Below are 21,035 nucleotides of genomic sequence, written 5' to 3' on the forward strand. Positions count from 1 at the left end.
ATTGCTGAACCAGGACTCAGGGGACGATTACTCTGTATATCTGCAAATGCATGGCTTTTTTTTTTTTTTTTTTTTTTTGGGTTGCAGGTGTACCATCCACTATGCAAAGCCAAGGAAAGCGGATAGTTTTCTTATTTTTTTATTTTTTTGGGGATTGTTTTAATAATCTATCAGAAAAGAGATGGCACGACCCCAACTTGTCCACGTGCCCTTCTTTTAAGCAACATAGGAGACTTCTCATCATTGTTATTGGCCCCGTTTTCTTCTCATTTTTCCATTTATATTATACTGGCTATTTTTTTTTAATCTGTATATGAAAGAACCAGCCTAAATGGTTACATAGACTGGATAAGTTGGTATGCCCTACCCCTCCATAAATGGTTGAGAGTTTGATATACACCTTTATGGGTTCGAGAAACACCTTTCCTTTTTAGATTAAGAATTAGAGGTACACCTTTCCCTTATTAAGAATTATTGCAGGTTGATGTGAGTAATGTTGAAATTTCTTAATACAAACCATGTTTTATTTCCAAAAATTGTATAATATATTCTTATCCATATAAGGCCAAGTAAGATAGTTTTTTATTTTTTATTTTTAATATTAAAGCTGGAAAGTTAAATTCGGAATCATTGGTAGAGAAAACGGACTTTGCCATTGTCATGTCCATGTAGAGACCAAAGTACGATGTAATTAGTCGACCAATGATGTTAACTTCACCTATATCTTCGTATATTAATCCATCTTTTCCCATGTAAGGTTAAGCGAGATGTTTGGTCAAATTTATCCATGTACAAATCTCTGTTATGTTGGACTAGACCATCGCGTTCATCTATTTCCGAGTATTTGATCCATAAATTATCATAAATGTGATATCCTTTTCTTTCCAAAAATGAGATCTCTCTTTTATTCAGATTCTGAAAATAATGCAAAAGATTACCATTTGTTTAATCAAAATAAATTTTCGTTAAGCCTGAATTTTAATTAAAATGCCTTTGCTTGACAAGCAAACACATTACATGCAACTTCCAAACCCAGAATATAAGTCAATATATTATATATATATATATATATATATATATATATTTTAAAAATCTTGTTTGCTTTATGGGATTCCCAAATACATGAAAACTTGTTCAAATCATTAAGGGATGAGTGTGTTTTTGTTCTGTTTTTGAAATTGTTTAAAACTATTTTATGAAAACTAGTTACACTAGTTGATTTCAAATTCTACACCTTTTACAACGATTTGGACCTTACCTTCAGAAAACCAAAAAAAAATAATAGAAATTACCAGATTCTATTTACCAAATTCAAGTTTGTGCCATTATAACCCAGCAGAAGAGTTGGGAGGTGAACAGAAGTTCTGCTTGTTCCTTGCTGAAATAACAATCACAAGCTTTTGTCCAATTCCAAGCCTAGAAATTGAAAACTGACACGAATAGAACCATCATGTCCCCTTATAATGTCGTAGACCTGCATTTCATATCCTAAATGAACTAGTCGGTTACAACTCACATGCGAAGATTTGTTTTGCCATTTTAATTATCCCATACCAGCAAAAGTTAGGCAACTCAAGTTCAATATGCTTTAAATGCAAAGCAAATAAGCTCAAGCTATTAAAGCTTACAACTATACTTCCTCATCTAGCATACTCAAATTTGCATACTATTTTTCTTTTGCTAATGAACCTACCGGCCCCCATCTACGTCACATTCTAAAACGTTCAGCTTTCTAGCTATACCCTACCTGATACTGGTTTCAGCCCCTGCAATAGAAATGTGGTAAGGTGCCGGTATTGGTGATTGACGGTGAAAATGGTGGAGGCTCGATGTATTTGGGAAATGAAGTTGACTAACAGCAGCTGGCGATGGAGGGATTGGTAAAGAAGGGAATCCTGATGATGCTGCAGCAGAGAAGAGGGGTGCTGGAGGCGCCCCACCATTAAGGCCTTGGACTTGCCATGCCCATTTCGGCAAGGAATTAACATCCATCCTCTTCTCTATTGCTCTTTCCTGTAAAGAGCATACCAAGCAAAAACAATGTAAATGCAACTAACAGCCTATTAGCACTCTTTAATACTGGAGATAAACATGTAACAATTCAATTGTTTTTACACTCGACCATATCTTTTACAAGGATTTCATATGAGTCATAATTCAGATAAAGTCATGTTCATTCCACAATGAAACAAAATGCTAGTATTTCAGAGATCCAAATATTGATGGTATAGAAATGTTCAACTCCAATTATTACGCTTGAACTTACCATTCCAATGGGAAAGAAATTGGAAGTCATGCCACTCATGACAGAAGAGTGCTCAGATGCCACTCCATAGCCATGAGGCAGTTGAGCTCTCACCGTTGCTGAAACAGAGTTATCGATCTGTGAAAAGAACACCAAAGGGCCCACTTACTTAGATAGCAAAACTAATAACATACTAGAGTTGTCAAGTGAGCTGAATAGAGACGTTAAGAGTTAACTTTGTTATTTTCATCAAAAAAGTTAATTTTGTTTGTTACCCTTTCTCTCATATAAACAGGAATGTCATCGTATCCACTCTGAAGTTGAAAACCGTTCATGTTGGTTTTTCCTTGAGAAACGGAAACAGGAGCAATTCCCAAGTTCAGATCAAGATTCTGGTCACTGCCTGTACCAAAAGAGATAAAATGAATTCATCATACATATTGATAAGAATTAAAGTTAAAATGATGCCTAGTACTCAACGAAACAGGGAAAAACGACACTTAGAGACCAAAACCTTCATTGCCAGCCTCTGAACTTATCTCCCCATCATATGAGCTGGGCTCAAAGTTGGTGACTGCTTCCCTCCCATTGCATTTTATGGCAGCCTTGTCATATGCCCTGATTTCACAACAACCATAAGATTTTGGGTCAAAAGGTTTCGAATCTGAGGAAAAGATGTCAAGTTTTAGACATCCAGTATTATGGAGATCACATTCATGTCTATTATGTTAAAAGACCTTGCAGCTTCAACCTCGCTATCAAATAGGCCAAGATATATATACCTGCAGGCAAGCAATGGATACCATACCCAATGAAAACCAAGCTCCCAATTATTTATCCATAAAAAAAAAAATAAAAATAAAAAAAGACAAGTGAAAGTTCTCACTTATTTCCGTGTACTCATCACACATACTTCTTAGGTATATATCATATTGAATCAGCAAAACTATTTGAGATGACATTCTAACTTCTAAGGTAAATTACATAGCTTAACATAATAGGAAAATGGTTTCTTACTTCTTTCCAAGTAACTGGCCCATACGAGCTTCCCACCGTCCACATTTGTGCAGTGTCACTCCCCTGAATTTCGAGCTTCCCCTCGAGAATCCGGTGCTCTGCCGACGCAAGATATGGACAAATTCTTCCTTGCTAAAATTTCTCATCTGCAAACCATATATAAAATTAGGTCCCAAAAGACAAACCAACAAAACAGAAACAAAAAGACCAAAAAACCGATCCAAACAAAGCCACAGAAATACAATATCACTGCAAAAGAGAAGGCACACCTGCTTAATATCGTCATCATAATCACTGATATTGAAATTGATATCTGCGTCCATTCCACGGAACTTGATCGCTGCTCGATCATATGCCCTGATATAAAAAAAAATAAAAAAATAAAAAAATAAAAAAAAACAAGTTCCAAACAAAAATCCCTCCATCGAAATCACAAACTACCATTATCATCTCTCAATGAAAAAGAATCCGGATTTACCTAGCTGCGGCATGGGCGGTGTCAAATCCCCCTAGAAAATATTTCAGGCAAAACAAACAAAAAGTCACAGAAACAAAAATTAATGGATTATCTATTTCACATAAGAAAACAAACAGATTTCAGACGCTTCATTTTCCATACCCAAGTACACCTGCTTCCCACAATCCCTACACAAAACATGAAGAAAAAAAAAAATTAAATAAAATAAAAAACATAAAAAAATAAATAAATAAAAAAAGGGAAATGTGGAGGAAAATGTTTGGAGGATTTCCAACAAATTTGGTATCCATGATCAATCACTAACCAAATATGCGATTCCCATCTTCCAGTTCTTCGATAAAACGTAACCCCACGATACTGCGAGCTTCTTGACCTGGGTCCTCGCCGGCTCTTCTTCACCGTCTGCTGCTGATGGGGCACGATCCTCTGGTCCACCGGACCATCGCAATTGGCTTCCCGACCGCTCGACAAGCCCAACCAGTGCCTTCCGGACGAAGACCCCCCCGAAGACCGTACGGCACCCATCACCGGGAAAAGCTGGATGGTCTTCCGTTTACAGCTATCACCCTCACCCTCATTGTCTTCCTCTTCCCCGATTTGCCGCGCTTTGGCGCCAACCGTACCTTCTCCGACGACGTCATTCGGCTTAAGAATACCGAAAGAGTAAGCGAAGGCGGCGTTCGAGTAGGCGTCGTCGTCCGCGGTGACATTGGAGGAGTTGAAGCTTCCGGAGCTTTCCATCTGGGAATTGCAAAGATGGAGAAGCTTATTGGAGATGGAATCGGAGGAAGCAACGGTGAGGTTGAGATCCAGCATTGTTGGGATATACCAGTGGGAAAAAGTGTTTATACAGACAGAGAGAGAGAATGGTGTTTGGTGGAGAAAAATGGGTGGGTGAGAGAATTGGTACTCAGAATTTTTGGTTTTGAAGTAAATGAGACCCAGATAGTGTCATGGAGCTAGTTCAGCTCTAGAGAGAGACACAAAGAGAGAGAGAGAGAGAGAGAGAGAGGCAATGGGGGGGTTGGTTTCTTGTTTGATTTAAGAAAAGAGAAGGAAAAGGAAGAATGGAGAAGAGGCGGTTGAATCGCAGGCGAAGAGAAATCTCATATTGTTGGCTGTCTATGGAATTTTCATGCAGAGAGAGAAGAAAGAAACAGAAAGAGAGAGAGAGAGAGAGAGAGAGATTGTTGTGTTGGTTTTGTGCTTGTTGATAGAGCAAAGCACAAGAGGAGGGCCATGAGGGAGATGAAAGGAGTGGGTCCTACCTTTTTCCTTTTATTTTATTTTATTTTTACTTCTTTAATTTTCGCGCGTGGTTCTTGTTCAAGCCTATGGCCTGAAATAGACTCCATGCTTCGACCATGGAGACAATATTCTATGAAAAGACAAATAAATAAATAATAAGGGCCCTGTTAATTAACTTCCAGAATCAGTTAACAGTACTTTGCCTTCTGTTCAAATTTGGTTTTACAATAATTCTTATAAATACCACTGTTATGTATTTTCACAAAAAAAAATTTATTTAATAATTTTATTAAATAAATAAAATCGTTCCATCTAATTTGGATTAATTTATTAAATAAATAAATTAGCTACATATATAAAATAATAATTTTCTTATAAAAATCCTCTAGACCTATTATATATATAAAAAATAAATAATATTTATAAATATACTTTTTTTTTCAACTTAGCTTGTTTATTTTAAAAATATACATTTTAAGTTTTTTTTTTTTTTTACTTCTTTAAGATGTACAAGAAAAAAAAAATGAAATAAAATTTGATTGATTGATCTACAATATTTTATAATTAGAAATTCAACTAATTAGCCAACTGAACAACGATCTACATTTATGAATGGGATTTTTTTCATTTGTAGACTTCTTTATATTAATTCTGTTTTTTATTTGTTAATTGAGTGATCAATCCTACAACAATGATAAATTTGATCAAGTTTAATTTATCTTTTCATTTATTAATCTATTATACAGTTAGTAAAATCATTTCACAAAAATAATATAATTTTTTTAAAAAAATTAATAAATATTTATTGATAAAGCAATAAATTATTCATAGATAAACTAATAACCCCTCTAAATGGATAATTTTTCATAGTTCCATAAATATTTATTTCTAAAGGTTTTATTGTATAAGTAACAACCATTAATTTTTATTTGATATGTATATTTTGAAATATACTAATTGGTAAAAAAAAATATTATTTATTATTATTAATAAATGTTTATCAATAAAATCTATATGATAAAATATTAATTTAATCGATTACAATTAAATTATTTATTTTTAAAATTTTTAATAAAAATATAATAAAATTAAATATAACAATTAAAATTTTATTTTATAAAATAATAATAATTAATTATGATAAATAGCAAAACTTAAGGTAACGATCACTCGTAACAATTTGGTAACAATTTATAGGGATAAAGGCTCAAGGGCAAAGTTCACAGGCTGCGTGCCATGTCATTCCCTTTTGAATTCCATATGACCATTGAAGATATCACGTGCCTCGTTCAAAGCTCACATGGTTTCATTTGTTTGAATCTTGAAGTGTATCGTTTCATTAATCCTTTGTGTCTTTTGTTTATTTGCCTTTTATTTAGCCACGTGTTTTTTAATTAGCCAATAATACTTATTTTAAGTTTGTTAATTGTTTAGAGCTGATGTGTACAAGGTCGTTGTTTAACGCAACCTTGTTTTGTTGCAAAAGACTAGTGTATAAGGTTTGCTCTTCTTCAGGACCAAGTTTATCCGATTTCTTCCTCCATTTTTAAGACTTTAAGCTCAAGCTAGCTATTGTTAATGATCATATGATTCCCATTAGTTTTTAACTTGTTTTTTGAGCTTTTAATAAAGACATCAAAATGTTTACCAATTTTATTTTATCTACTTGTTTGTCAAATAATGTGGTTTACTTATAATATTTAGCCACAATTAAATTCTTCTCTAAACTTCCAATCAACCGAGAAATAAAGAAATTAAGAAAAAAAAATAGTATGATCCAGTTAATCAGGCCGTTTTCTTTTTCTTCTTTCATTGTTGACGGAAAATATCTAACATTTTTACCCTTATAATAATTGTCAAAGAAAGACATCATACAATGCCCCTACCCAAATTATATACCAGGAAAAAGGAAGGAAACTAAAGTCTTCGGAGACCCCATGATGACATCTACGGTAGCGAATGTGTCCATTTATATTTTTCAACACAGATTTCAAAACTCCATCTTTCAATTAAAAAAAAAGGGGTCAAAATTAAAATTTAAAAAAAAAAAAATGTTTCAGCAATCCGTTTCGTTGTCTTAGAATTCAGCTTCTTAGAAACCATAACCACACCACACCACACCTTAAGTCAGCATTTTTTTATAAACAACGAAAACAAAAATGAAAAAAGGAGAAAACTTCGATGACTCCCACCACCGCTGGGTTAAGAGAGCGTGAGCTTGCTCGACCTCCACCAGTAGCACCTGAAGCTATTAACTATCAAAATCACCATTCCCCTATCTAGATTTGACCCTTCTTGTATCCCAGATCAACTCTCCTACCATAACACACCCTTACTTACCATATTCTACAGTGGTATATTAACAATGTTGATCCAATGCTGATATTGTTGGGAAAATATGTACGAATATATGTAAATACATGTGGATAAATTAAACATCATAAATAAAATTACATAAAATAATTAAAATGAACTAGAATCTATAAGTCTTTGTTAATGGTTAATAGTGATCCGCTCTTTGTAAAATTGACCAAGACCTGTATCATACCACAATATCCTTAAGACGTTTTTCGTCCACCGATATAGGTGTATTGTGATGATTGTCTCCCAGAATACAACGACTATAAGAAATTGGACACAGCACTTCTCAGATTTTTCCTACAAACTTTTTATGTACCTTCACTTTACCATACTATGCAAATTATTGTAATTTTTCTTTTCCTTCTTGTTTTTCGCATATTTTTCAACAACCTTCTTTCTAGAGAGTTGTTTTTCCGTAAAACTCTCAACCCACTATTTTCAAAATATTATTTAAATTATTTTTTCAAATAATCATTATTGCTCAAAACTCCACCAACTGAAAGGGACCCAAAGCCCAAATCATTCACACATGGGCCCAACAACATTCACAAATGGGCCCAATACTATAATAATCCCCATATGAATTATTTGACTTCTAAAACAAAACATCACTATGGTGGTAAAGCTCTATAATTGGAACCTACAAAAAATAGGTAGATGTTATTCTTTGAACCTTCCCTTATAAGACTATATCTACTTTACTGACTAATGGTAGATGCGATATCTTTGAACCATTTCATCATTTGTGTAAATGACAACATAATCCACACATGATTCTTTCCTAGTACACTTCAGTTCTCACTGTTATGTTCATTTGGGCCCTGAATACCTTCCTGGTTCTTCGAGACTTTCTAAACAATTGTGCCCTTAACAATTCTTCTTTAAAGTAACTACTCTTCTTTCTCACATAAGTGGTTCCTATTCACAATATAATCAACATAACTATGCATAGATTACCACACACACTTATAGAAATCATTAAAAGCATATTTTATGCTTAACCTCTATCTATCACTATTTCATCATAGGAATGGACAGAATATTAACCCCCATAGTGATCCATACCAGTCTTTACAATTGCATTATTCCATTGACCCTAAATCTTGGGATCTCCAGTCAAATAGGTTGGGTTTCCATCGTATTGACTTTACTCACGGGCTTTAATCCTATTCCCCTCGATGACTTCTTAACTAATTTTTTATTTAACCCTTTGGTTAGCGGATCCGTAATATTATCTTTTGACTTTACATTGTCCATTGAGATAAGTCCAGTTGAGATTAACTGTCTAATGAAATTGTGTCTACGCCGAATATGTTTAGACTTTTCATTATACATAATATTTTGTGCCCTGTCAATCGCAGATTAACTGTCACAATGTAAACTTATTGGCGTAGCCATTCTACTTCTTCACCACATTTATCTAATGCAATGAACTCAAATTCTATCGTGGATCGAGCTATTACTGTTTGTTTTAAAAATTTCCATGTCACGGCTGCACCTGCTAACATGAAAAAATAGCCACTAGTGGATTTTGAATTCTTAATATTTAATATCCAATTTGCATCACTGTATCCTTCTAATACAGCAGGATATCTTGTATAGTTGCAGTCCGTGTTCACGAGTATATTATAAGTACCTTAGTACTCTTATGATCCTTTCCAATGATCTTTATTTGGATTACTCGTGTATCTACTCAGTCTACTTATTACGTAAGCTAAGTCTAGGCTGGTACAACTCATCAAGTATATCAAACTTCCAATCACTCTGGCGTATTTCACTTAAGATACATTTTATTTTTTATTTTTGGATAAGTGTAAACTCATGTCTATAGATGTTCTGGCTATACTAGTATCATTATTACTAAAGTTAGCCAGTATTTTATCTGCATAATGGGTTTGACTAAGAATGATTCCATTCGAAGTCCTTGTGATTTTCATACCTAAAATCAAATCTGCAAGCCCCATATCTTTCATGTCAAATTTGAAATTTAACATGTTTTTTGTAGTTCGGACCATACTGTTGTCACTACCTAATAGGAGTATGTCATCTACATACAAACATAAAATAACATATCATTTCTCTATATCTTTTACATAAATATATTTATCACATTCATTTATTTTAAACCCATCTTTTAACATGGCATTATCAAATTTTTAATGCCACTACTTTGGAGCTTGTTTAAGTCCATAAAAGGACTTTACCAATCTTCAGACTTTCTTTTCTTGTCCTGGAGTGAAGAAACCCTCAGGTCGCTCCATGTAGATCTTTTCATCTAGATCTTCATTAAGAAAGACTATTTTCACATCCATTTGATGTACTTTGAAATCCCGCAAAGCAGCGATCGCCACCACCATCTTTATGGAGTTTATCCTTGTTACTGGAGAATAAGTGTCAAAATAGGCAAGGCCTTCTTTTTGCTTATAACCCTTAATTATAAGCCTCGTCTTGTATTTATCTATTGAGCCATCTGCTTTCATCTTCCTTTTAAAAATCCATTTGTAAACCAAAGGTTTACAACCTAGAGGAAGATCTACTAACTCCCAAGTATGATTCTATAGGATGGAATCAATCTCACTTTTTACAGCTTCTTTTCATGAATTCCCTTCAGGAGAATTTATAGCCTCTTGGAAGTTTTGAGATTCACTTTCTAGCATATAAGTAAGAAAATCCAAACCGTAGGATTTTTCGGTTCTTACTCATTTGCTACATCTAATCTCAAGCTCAGTTTCATCTTCATTCTCTTGTTCTTGATCACTATCATTATTATCATCACTGATAGCATCGTAAGTTCATTTAGACGAACTCGATCATTCTTCCACTTTATACGGAAAATTATATTCGAAAAATGATGCATTTCTCAATTCCATTATTGTATTCTTGTGTATCTCAGGAATTTCTGATCTATACACAAGATACCGATACGCACTACTATTCTGTGCATATCCTATGGAGATGCAATCAATAGTTTTAGGATCTATCTTCACCTTCTTGGATGTAGGTATCGCTATTGACCAGACACCCCCACATTTGTAAATATTTATAGGAAGGTTGTCTTCTCTTCCACAATTCATAGGACGTCTTTACTTAGTCTTTCTGGGACACCTTATTTAAAAGGTCGTTTGATGACAAAACAGCTTTCCCCCATAAAATCTGAGGTAATCCAGAACTTATCAGCATTGTATTCATCATTTCTTTTAAAGTTCTGTTTTTCCGTCCAGCCATACCATTCGATTATGAGGAATATGGTAGAGTAACGTCATATATTATGCCATATTGAGCACAATACTCTCCAAATGGAGTTACATACTCTCCACTACAATCATTTCTTATCACTTTAACTCTCCTGTTGAGTAAATTCTCAACTTCCGTTTTATAGAGAATAATTTTTTCTATAGCCTCATCCTTGCTCTTAAGCAAGTATACATAGCAATATTCCGTGCTATCATCAATAAAGGTGATAAAATACTTATTACCACCTCTAGTCGATGCAAATTTTAAATCGCATATATCACTATGTATTAAATCCAAATGTTCATTATTTCTATCAATTGTTTGATATGATGACCTCGTTGATTTTGCTTCCACACAAATTTCACACTTATGGTTAGAATCAATTTCAAACGTGGGAATATGATTTAAGTTAATTAAACTCCGTAGAGAACTAAAATTAACATGTTCTAGTCTACCATGCCACAAAATGAAAGACCCAAGCAAGTAAACAAAAGAACTACTAGCTTTATTCATTTTTTTTGGCTCATTACATTGAGTTTAAATAAACAGTTGACTACATAGTCCTTTCTCACAAACATCCCAAATTTAGACAAAATAAACTTATCTAACTCAAACACTAAGCGAAAACCATGTTTGCTCAGTAGCGATTCAGATGCTAGATTATTGCGAATGTCTGAAAATTACAGCACATTATTCAGAGTCAACTCCTTCCTAGAGATCATCTTCAGGATTACTTTGCCCTCACCTTGGATTTTTGAAGTGGTAGAGTTATCCATGAACAACTTCTTTCATTCTTCTTTGGTTTGAATGAAGTGAACATACTCCTCTCTGAACATACGTGGTGGGTCGCACCAGTATCAACCCATCACTCTCTAGGATTAGATCTCACCAGGTTCACCTCAGAGATCAAAGCGCTAAGATCAATGTCATCAACATCTCAAGTGATGTCCACCATCATCTGTGTCTTTTTGTTCCTTTTTTTCTTCGGCAACCTACATTCTGTAGCTCTGTGACTCATATTGTCATAGTCAAAACACCTGCCTTAAAACTTGGCCTTCTTGGAAATTCCTCCTTTAGGCCCTATCTTGGAAGCTTTTCTAGTTTTCTTCTTATTCTTGTAGCTCTGACCATGCTCCATAACATTAGCCTTCACCACAGCTTTAGAAGTTCTCTTATCAAATTTTCGATTGTCATCTTTAATGCGAAGCTTGTTAATAAGAGCCTCCATATCCATCTCCTTTCTTTTGTGCTTTAGATAATTCCTGAAGTCACTCCAACTTGGAGGTAGCTTCTCGATTATAAAAGCCCACTTGAAAGGCTTCATTCATAATCATCCTTTCAACAAAAAGTTCTTGAATCAGCACTTGCAATTCATGTACTTGACTCATTAATGGCTTTGAGTCCACCATCATGTAGTCTAAGCATTAGCCTGTAATAAACTTTTTGGACCCAGCATTCTCAGTCTTGTACTTTCGGTCTAGTGTTTCCCACAACTCCTTTGCTGACTTCGTGCAACAGTATACTCCGTATAAGGCGTCAGACAGGCCATTCAGGACATAATTCCAACATAAGTAATCGGAATTGTTCCATGCGTCCACCACCATGAGTGTCTCTTTATCACTCTCTTCATTACTAGATGGTGCATCTTTAGTTAAATACCTTGCAAGTCCCAGTGTGGTCAAGTAAAACAGCATCTTCTGTGGCCACCTCTTGAACTTTGCTCTATTGAACTGCTCAGGTTTCTCTGCGTGACTATCTCTGAATCCCAAAAATCCGAGTGGGCATAGTCCGATTATCTTTACTTGCCATTTCTGTAAAATCACAAAAACAAAAATCAATTAGTTGTTATTTTCTATCTCAACAAACTAATTATATGCAATTTCCAACAAGAAAACGCAAAAAATGCGATTCTTAGAGTTTCTGTATAAACCATAAAAATTACTATGTACACCAACAAAAATTGCTATATACACCCATAAAATCGCTTTATACTCCCATTAAGGCTGACACTATCAATTACACAATGATGACATTATCGCTGACATCAATGCCACATGTCCCTGTTGCTGATGTGGCACCGTGCCACATCATCACCCTTATTGACATGGCATTGGCACATGGCACAAGTACTGATGTGCCACACTGCCATATCATCACCTTGCTGAAGTGACACCATGTCACATCATCACCCTGCTGACGTGGTGTCATTCATGCCACATCATCACCTCACTAACATGGCTCACAATGTGGCGCCTCTGCTGCCCGACACGTGTCACCTCAATCAACTCGATACATGGCATCTCCAGAATATGGCACGTGGTGTTTGTCTCAGGTCGCCACTTATCACCTGTCGTAGGTCAACACGTGGGCCTCTATAGAGCGACACGTGGTGTAACATCTGGTCGACACGTGGCCTTGCAAATGTACGACATGTGGCCTTGCCATGATGCGCCACATTGCCTTACCACTATGCACCATTTGTCGACGCTCCGTCTCACCACATGCCGCTCTCTTATCCCAATACGTGGCGAGCCAATTAGCAATCGAGCTGAATCCTCTTGGGCTTGGGTCTGGTCTGGGCTTGAGCCTTGGGCTGAACAATAACATGTTCTAATCACAGGCTGCGCTTGAAACTGGGCCAGATCAATCAGAATTTAAAAAATCCAGACCCATTAACCCAGAACCAGCCCGTACTTGTTTTCCCTGCCCAATAACCCATTTTCTGACCCGTCTTCAACCTCCAATTGGGTTTTCTCGATCCGTTTCTCTTGTGAACGGGTTTTCCAATCGGTTTCAATTTTTCATCTCTTTTTCACTGTTTTGGCGACCAAAAATTCACCAAAAAGTTTAGAAATTCATAGGCAATTCATATTTGGGAAAAAATTTTGATTTGAAACAAAATTAAATAATTGCCCAAAAATTTTTAAACTTCATGGGAAACAATTTTTTTGTTTCCACACCCAAATCAACCAAATACAATTATAAAATCACACATCCATATAGAATTCATAAAACCATGGGCATGAAGAAATAATAAACAAAATAAATAATAATCCAACATACAGATCAAAATAAAATACATTTCCACATATATCTACATATATTAGAGGAAAAACATTTTAATATTGTTGGAAAAATATGTATGAATATATGTAAATACATGTGAATAAATTAAACATCATAAATAAAATTACATAAAACAATTAAAATGAACTAGAACCTGTAAGTCCTTGTTAATAGTGATCCGCTCCTTGTAAAATTGACCGAGGCCTGTGTGATATCATAGTATTTTTAAGAAGTTTTTGGCCCACTGGTGCAGGTGTATTGTGATGATCGTTTTCCAGGATGTAACGAAAGCAAGAAATTGGACACGACACCTTCAAAATTTTTCCTACGAACCTTCTGCTTACCTTCACTTTACCACACTATGCAAATCACTGTAATTTTTCTTTTCCCTTTGGTTTTTCACGTATTTTTCAAAAACCTCTTTTCTCTGAAAACTGAAAGGAATGTTGAAAGAACGTGCAAAACTCCAAAACCTCAATAGAGAGTTGTTTTCCCGTAAAACTCTCAACCCACTAAATCATTTCCCAACCAAATAGAAACCAAGCCTCAAACACTTACCCTAAAAATAACCAAGACCTTCATAATAAAGATGCAGGCAACATGCTAACTCAAAATGCAATTCTAATCCAAAACTTGAGATGAAATATTTACCAAGACAACGAAGATCAGTATGCTAGACCATAGCCAATTAAATGTTTGAAATGCAGCCAAATAGGCATAGATCCAATGAATTTCTATTAAGGAAAGTTATGCATATTCAGGAAGAGATTGAAGGTTATAATGTTGAGGAGGAGAATTATAGGGAGAATTCTGTTGAAGCATTTGATAAAATGAAAGGAGACAGTAAAGAGCTTGATGTTTGCATTCTACAAAAGCTACTTTACTCAACCAAGTCACCAATACCAACTCAAATGCATGCTATTTTTAAGACCAGGTGTACGATCAATAAAAAGGTTAGTGAAGTCATTATTGATGGAGGAAGCAGTGAAAATGTAATTTCATAAGCCTTTGTAAAGGCTTTATAACTGCAAACAACAACACATATAAAATCATATAAAATTCGATTGACCAGCGCATGCTTAAAAATTCAAGTTACTAAGTTATGCTCAATCCCATTCTTGATTAACAACAACCATGCAGAAACATTGAATGTGATATGATTCAAATAGATGCTTGCCAGCTGTTACTTGGAAGGCCTTGGCTATTTAATCGAGATGTGTATTATAATAGCAAGAAAGACACTTACTCTTTTATCAGGACAACAAGAAGATTGTATGCTACCAGCTACCCTAAAACAACCACCAAATGTTTCCACAACCAACATGAAGTGTCTATTATTCACTTCTATTGGTAATAGATTTTAAATTAAGATTAAGAAGTCTGATCCAATAATGGGAATGACACTTAAAGATGCCAAAAACATTGTTTCACCAATACCTAAACCAGTGCAATCTCTCTTAAAAGAATTCAATGACCTAACACCCAAAGAATTGGCTATTAAACTACCACTTGTAAGGGATATACAACACAACATTAATTTGGTCCTTGGGGCTAGCTTTTCAAATTTGCTTCTTTATAGAATGAGTCCAAAAGAGCATGAAATTTGCAGGAAATAATAGACAATCTGTGGCCAAAAAGCTTATTAAGCCCAGCTTGAGCCTTTATGCAATACATACGCTTCTAATGCCTATGAAGAATTAAACTTGGAGGATGTGTGTTGATAGTAAAGAGAATGGCAAGATAATAGTGAAATATAGGTTTTTAATTTCTAGATTGAAGGACATATTGGACAAATTAGAATGATCTCAAGTGTATTCCAAGCTAGATCTTAAAAGTTGTTATCATTAAATTAGAATTAAACTAGGAGATGAGTGGAAAAAAAACATTTAAGATCAAGGAAGGCCTCTATGAATGGTAGGTGATGTCATTTGGTCTTTGCAATGCCACTAGCACATTTATGAAGATTATGAACTAGGTATTGAAACCATTATTTGGGCACTTTGTGGTTATTTATTTTGATGACATACTAATACACAGCAATGACAAGAATGAACACTTGGATCACTTAGAGCAAGTATCACAAGTACTTAATGACAATAAGTCTTATCTTACTATATAGAAGCGTGAATTTATGACTAGAAGGCTGTTATTTATGGGTTTCCTTGTGAGTAAAGATGGAATTCATACATATTCCAAGACAATACAAGCTATTATCGAGTAGGAAACCCACCAACAAGAGACCTAACTAAAGAGTTTGTATGGACTTGCAAAATTCTACAAAAGGTTCATTAAGGGTTTTGGTGATATTACGGCACCACTTACTAATTGTTTACAAAAAGGTAAGTTCAAGTGGGGACAAGAACAACAAGAAAGTTTTGAATTACTTAAAAAGAAACTCGCATTAGCACCAATTTTATCACTATCAAACTTTGACAAGATTCAGGTTGGAAACTAACTTTAAAAATTGGAATTGGAGCAGTTTTAACTCAAGAATGTAAACCAAATGAATTTTCTAGTCATAAGCAATATGCCTCAATAAAAGTGGACAATCTATGAATAAGAGCGCTATGCAGTTATTTGAGCCTTTAATCATTTGGAACACTATCTAGTCTAAAAGGACTTCATGCTTCACAATGATTATCACCCTTTCAAATACTTACAAAGACATTAAAAAAAAAAAAAAAAAAAAAAAAAAAAAACTCAATGATCTACATGCTAGGTGGTTAGAATTTTTATAGAAGTTTTACTATGCATTTCATCATAAGGCATAGCACAGAAACATGATAATAGATGCATTAACAAGGAAATGTACTCTCTTGACAATTCTAAAATTCAATTTAACAAAATTTGACCACTTGAAGAACTTAGATTCTACATATGAAGATTTTTCTTATATTAGGAAACAATGCCTACTACATAACAAATGGACGATCATCACATTATGGAAGGATTCCTTTTCAAGGGAAACCAATATTGTATTCCAAAAAACCTCACTCAGGGAATTCATCATGCATGATCTACATTGTGGAGGATTATCAACACATATTAGGAGAGACAAAACTATCTTTCCTAATATTGAAAGGTTAATTGGTCTAAAATGGAGATTCACATTGTTAATTTTGCTATCAAATGTGAGTTTATCAAAGGACCGAGGGACATTCTCAAAATACCAGACTTTATCTTCCCTACTCGTACCCTTTACTATGTGGGAAGACCTATCTGTGAACTTTGGGTTTGATCTGCCAATAACACAAAGAAAATTGATTCTATTTTTATTGTCATTGACATATTTTCCAATATGGCACACTTTCTACCTTGCAAGAAAATTAGTGAAAAGTTATGTGGCTCAGTTGTTCTTCTGAGAAGTAATAGAGCTCTATGGAATTCCTAAATCTTTTACTTTTGATTGAGATGCAAAGTTTGTCAATCCCTTTTAGAAAACACTATGAAAGCAGTTTGACATAAAACTTCAATTCAATAGCCCATACTATCGTCAAACAGATGGTAAATTGAGGTAGTTGACACAAATCTTGGGAATATGCTATGGTGCCTGGCCATTAATTGTCCTAAACAATGGGTTTTTGTCCTTCCTCAAGCGAAATTTGTAAATTGGACTACTAGCTTGCACAATTTCCTATTGTGGATCTACTGTTTATTATTTTGCCTACCAATAGCAAACACAATACTTTTGCATATAATTATCCCGGTTTCATATAGACATTCAAAATTGCATCGAATAGGCCAACCTCAAATACAAGTTGGCAGCCGATCAACATCGGAGAGACAAAGCTTACTAGTTATGGTGTTTCTTTAAAAAGAAAGGTTTGTTATTGGAACTTATAACAAACTGTAAATGAAGAAAGTTGGTCCCTTCGTAGTATTAAAACAGTTTGGTGGTATTGCTTATCAAATGGATCTTCCATATGATAAGTTTTTTTGATATAGCTTTTAATGCATCCCATTGGGTACCTCTCAGCTCAAGGACAAGTTCTTTTGAAAATGGGAAGGAATTGATGGGAACGAAGGCTTGAAGGCATAGATCAGAGGCTGTGTGCAGCATCGTTTACACTTAAATCTAATTTGATCATTGAAGATGTCATGTGCCTTGTTCAAAGCTCACATGCTTTCATTTGTTTCAGTCTTGATCCTTTCTCTCTTGTTTATTTGCCTTTGTTTAGCCATGTGTCTTTAAATTAGCCAATAATGCTTGTTATAAGTCTTTTAGCGGTTTAAAGTTGATGTGTCAAAGGCTGTTGCTCAACACAACCTCATGTTATTGTAAAAGACCAGTATATAAGGTATGTTCTTCGTTTAGATTGAGTCGGTTTGATTTCTCTCTCCATTGTTAAGACTTGAAGCTTAAGTTAGCTATTGTTAATGATAATATGATGCCCATTAACTCTCAATTTGTTTTCCGAGTTATTAATTTAGTTTATTTCTGAATCTTTCCTGCCCTAGCATAAATAATTTTTAGATTTTGCATTTAAGATTTGACGTTAAAATTCTTTCCCTGATTTACCAGAAAGCAAATTATCATACAACATGTGTAATTTATTTGTAAAAGCAATATGTTTCAAATTTTATGTATGTGCATGTCTTCTTTTTTTATTTTTGGTAAAGATATGTATATGTCTATTAATTGTGGGATCACATCAGATGTAAATAATTGGGCATTTAATGCAAACTCGGATACTCTATTTCCTTTTTCCTGTCCTATTCTCTATTGCATAACTTAACTAAAGACGCCTCGTTTAAAAAAATATTTATATTTTACCATTAACTTCGTCTCTTTGAGCTGTCTTTTGCCTTTTGGTATCTTCTTTAATAAAGTGGGTGAATCTTATCGGTGCTTGTCCTTTCTGTTGATGAGAAATTTGTTGGTCGATGGCACCTATTCCTACTCCTATCTATTAGGAAACCTGTTTATATGTGCTGTTAACATGCCATTAAAAAAAATCTAATTTCGTACTGCTATAAAAAAATTTTAAAAAATGATAATGGAGAATTATTATCTAAACTTTTTTCTTCTGAACCTATATATAGCGATACTAAAAGAGCCAATAAAAGGTTAGATGGCACCTATGTAATTTTTTCAATTTTTATGGTTTTCTTTTAAGCATGTGGTGTTATTATTTTTTACTTGCTCCCCAATTAATTAATATTGATTTTACAAATTTGCTCTTTACATTTATTTTTTCTTACTCTCCAATTAATTAATGTTGATTTTACATAATTATCATTTATATTTGTGCCTTTCAATTAGATGAATATGATTTTAGGTCTTTTTACTATTTTTACTTGCTTTCCAATTAATTGGTTTTAATTTTATAAATTGACTCTCTATATTTATGGTTCTAAATGAATATGATATGATTTTTAGATAATTTTATTTTAGTTGCTCACCAATTAATTAATGTTGATTTTATATATTTATTCTTCATATTTGTGGCCCTCAAATGGATACAATATGGTTTTTAGGTCTTTTTAATATTTTTTTTGCTTACTCTCAAATTAAGTAATGTTGATTTTACAAATTTACTCTCTATATTTGTGATTCTGGTTGGTTCTGAATAGATATGATATATTTTTAAGTAATTTTATTTTGCTTATTCTGCAGTTAATTAATGTTGGTTTTACATATTTATCCTTCATATTTGTAGCTTTCAAATGAATGCAATATGGTTTTTAGATCTTTTGATTTAATCTCATCTCCTATATATGATGTTTATGTAAGGGTTGGCATTCATGAAGAAATTAAGAATTTGTTAGTGCTTCAAATCTTTCTCATCTTTTTGGTAATTCTCGTTTTCTTCTGCTCCATTTTCATTTTGCAGTTTTCCATTTTTATTTTGCAATTTAGAATACCTTTTATATCGTATTTCATTTTATATGCTTAAGTAATGTATAGATTAAGAGGTAGGTTTAGAGAGATTTAATAATAAAATCTAAAGAATGGTTAGGATAGGCATGCCTTTTGTACGAGTTTTTCTTGAAACTAAAATACTTTTCTTTTGCATTATTTGGAGGTTTATTATTTATTTTGCTATTTTATTTTTTGATATTTGGGGACGAGGGAATTCAAACTTGGGTTATTGTCCAAAGAAGTAGCTATTACTATTGGGTTGTCCATGTAGGAATATTCTTTTTGCTATTAAGTAAAAAAAAAAAAATTTGTTATAGTAAGCTACTTTAACCCTTTGAATTACAATTAAAAATTCAAATTAAATCCCATTAAGTGTGCAATAGAGGTGTTCAAAGTTATAACGGGTCCAATGAAATCGTCAAATTCAATTAAATTAAATTGCATTAGATTAGATTGAAAATTTGAATAATTATTGATTTTGGTGTTTAAAAATTACCAATCCAATAAATATATAATATATTAAGATTTTATTAAATTTGGACGTAATTGTTGGTTGTCTATAATTTAATCCATTTGTACCCTTTTTATATTATTTTATGTTTTATAAAACAAAATAATTTAGCTTTTATTTAATCAATTTTATGTTTTATGTGAATTACACCTTTAGATGCTTTTGTTATTGCCAGGATGTAGAAGGCCAATTGGTCATAGAGCACTTAAACTCTAAATAAACTTACAATATTTTCCCTTTCTAATTATTTATTTTTATCTTTTACAAGTGCACTAAACATAGCAAAGTAAATTTATGATCTTTTATTTATATGATTCAAAATTTTTAGTAGTATTCACAACGTTGAATAATTTTATTTTTTCTTTAAAAAATTGAACGTGAAATTTTTAGTGGATTATAATTAGAGATAGTACTCATTCTAAATGGATACAATTAATATTATAAAAAAAATTTAGAATTACAATATGTTTAATATCTTATGTTCTTTGCAAATTCATTATGTTGCTACTAAATGTGGTATAAGAAAGACCTAGAGCACAAAATTTGCAAGCATCGGTATAATTAATATTTTTAACAATAATTTAACATGATTAAGGAATCAGGTAAACGTGCAAAGCACGTTACAGACACCTAGTTTTCTAAAAATTTCAGTTGTCTTATTTAATACTTTTAAAAATATTAAATTGTTTTTGAAAATATTAATGAAAAATATTTTTTTTTAAATCTTGTTATTAGAAAAAGTGAAACAAAAAGTTAGTCACTTAAAAATTTTAGTGTTCTAAAATCAAAAAGAAGTAAATGAATAGGATAAGAGAAGTTCTTTTTGTAGTTCCATTTAAACCAAATACGATCTCATTGCCAGCGGTGGCATTGGTTTTTCTTTTACGCAAAAAATCCAAATTTAGCTTCCTGATGCTACCAGTGGACCTCTTCCAGCGATAATTAGTCTTTCAAAAATTAAATAAAATATAAATTGGGGTTTTTTATTAAAAAAAAAAAAATGTGCAGTTAA

At 33.4% G+C, this 21,035-nt stretch overlaps 1 protein-coding gene across 2 annotated transcripts; it reads right to left on the minus strand.

Moving 5' to 3' along the window:
• Positions 1-1,279: 1,279 nt before the first annotated feature.
• On the minus strand, positions 1,280-4,969 carry LOC125419275 (APETALA2-like protein 3). Of its 2 annotated transcripts, XM_048464878.2 has the most exons (10): positions 4,045-4,969; positions 3,882-3,907; positions 3,741-3,771; positions 3,532-3,619; positions 3,263-3,408; positions 2,983-3,027; positions 2,760-2,863; positions 2,521-2,648; positions 2,267-2,383; positions 1,280-2,013 (listed from the first exon to the last, which is right to left on the minus strand). In XM_048464878.2, the coding sequence occupies exons 1-10, from the start codon at positions 4,554-4,556 to the stop codon at positions 1,744-1,746; spliced, it is 1,467 nt and encodes a 488-aa protein (XP_048320835.2). In that variant the 5' UTR covers positions 4,557-4,969; the 3' UTR covers positions 1,280-1,743. The 2 variants fall into 2 exon arrangements, with proteins under 2 accessions (XP_048320835.2, XP_048320836.2); XM_048464879.2 differs by lacking the exon at positions 2,983-3,027.
• Between the last annotated feature and the right edge of the window lie 16,066 nt (positions 4,970-21,035).

This window comes from Ziziphus jujuba, chromosome 11 (assembly GCF_031755915.1).
Source record: "Ziziphus jujuba cultivar Dongzao chromosome 11, ASM3175591v1".
In the NCBI taxonomy this organism is placed as follows: Eukaryota; Viridiplantae; Streptophyta; class Magnoliopsida; order Rosales; family Rhamnaceae; genus Ziziphus; species Ziziphus jujuba.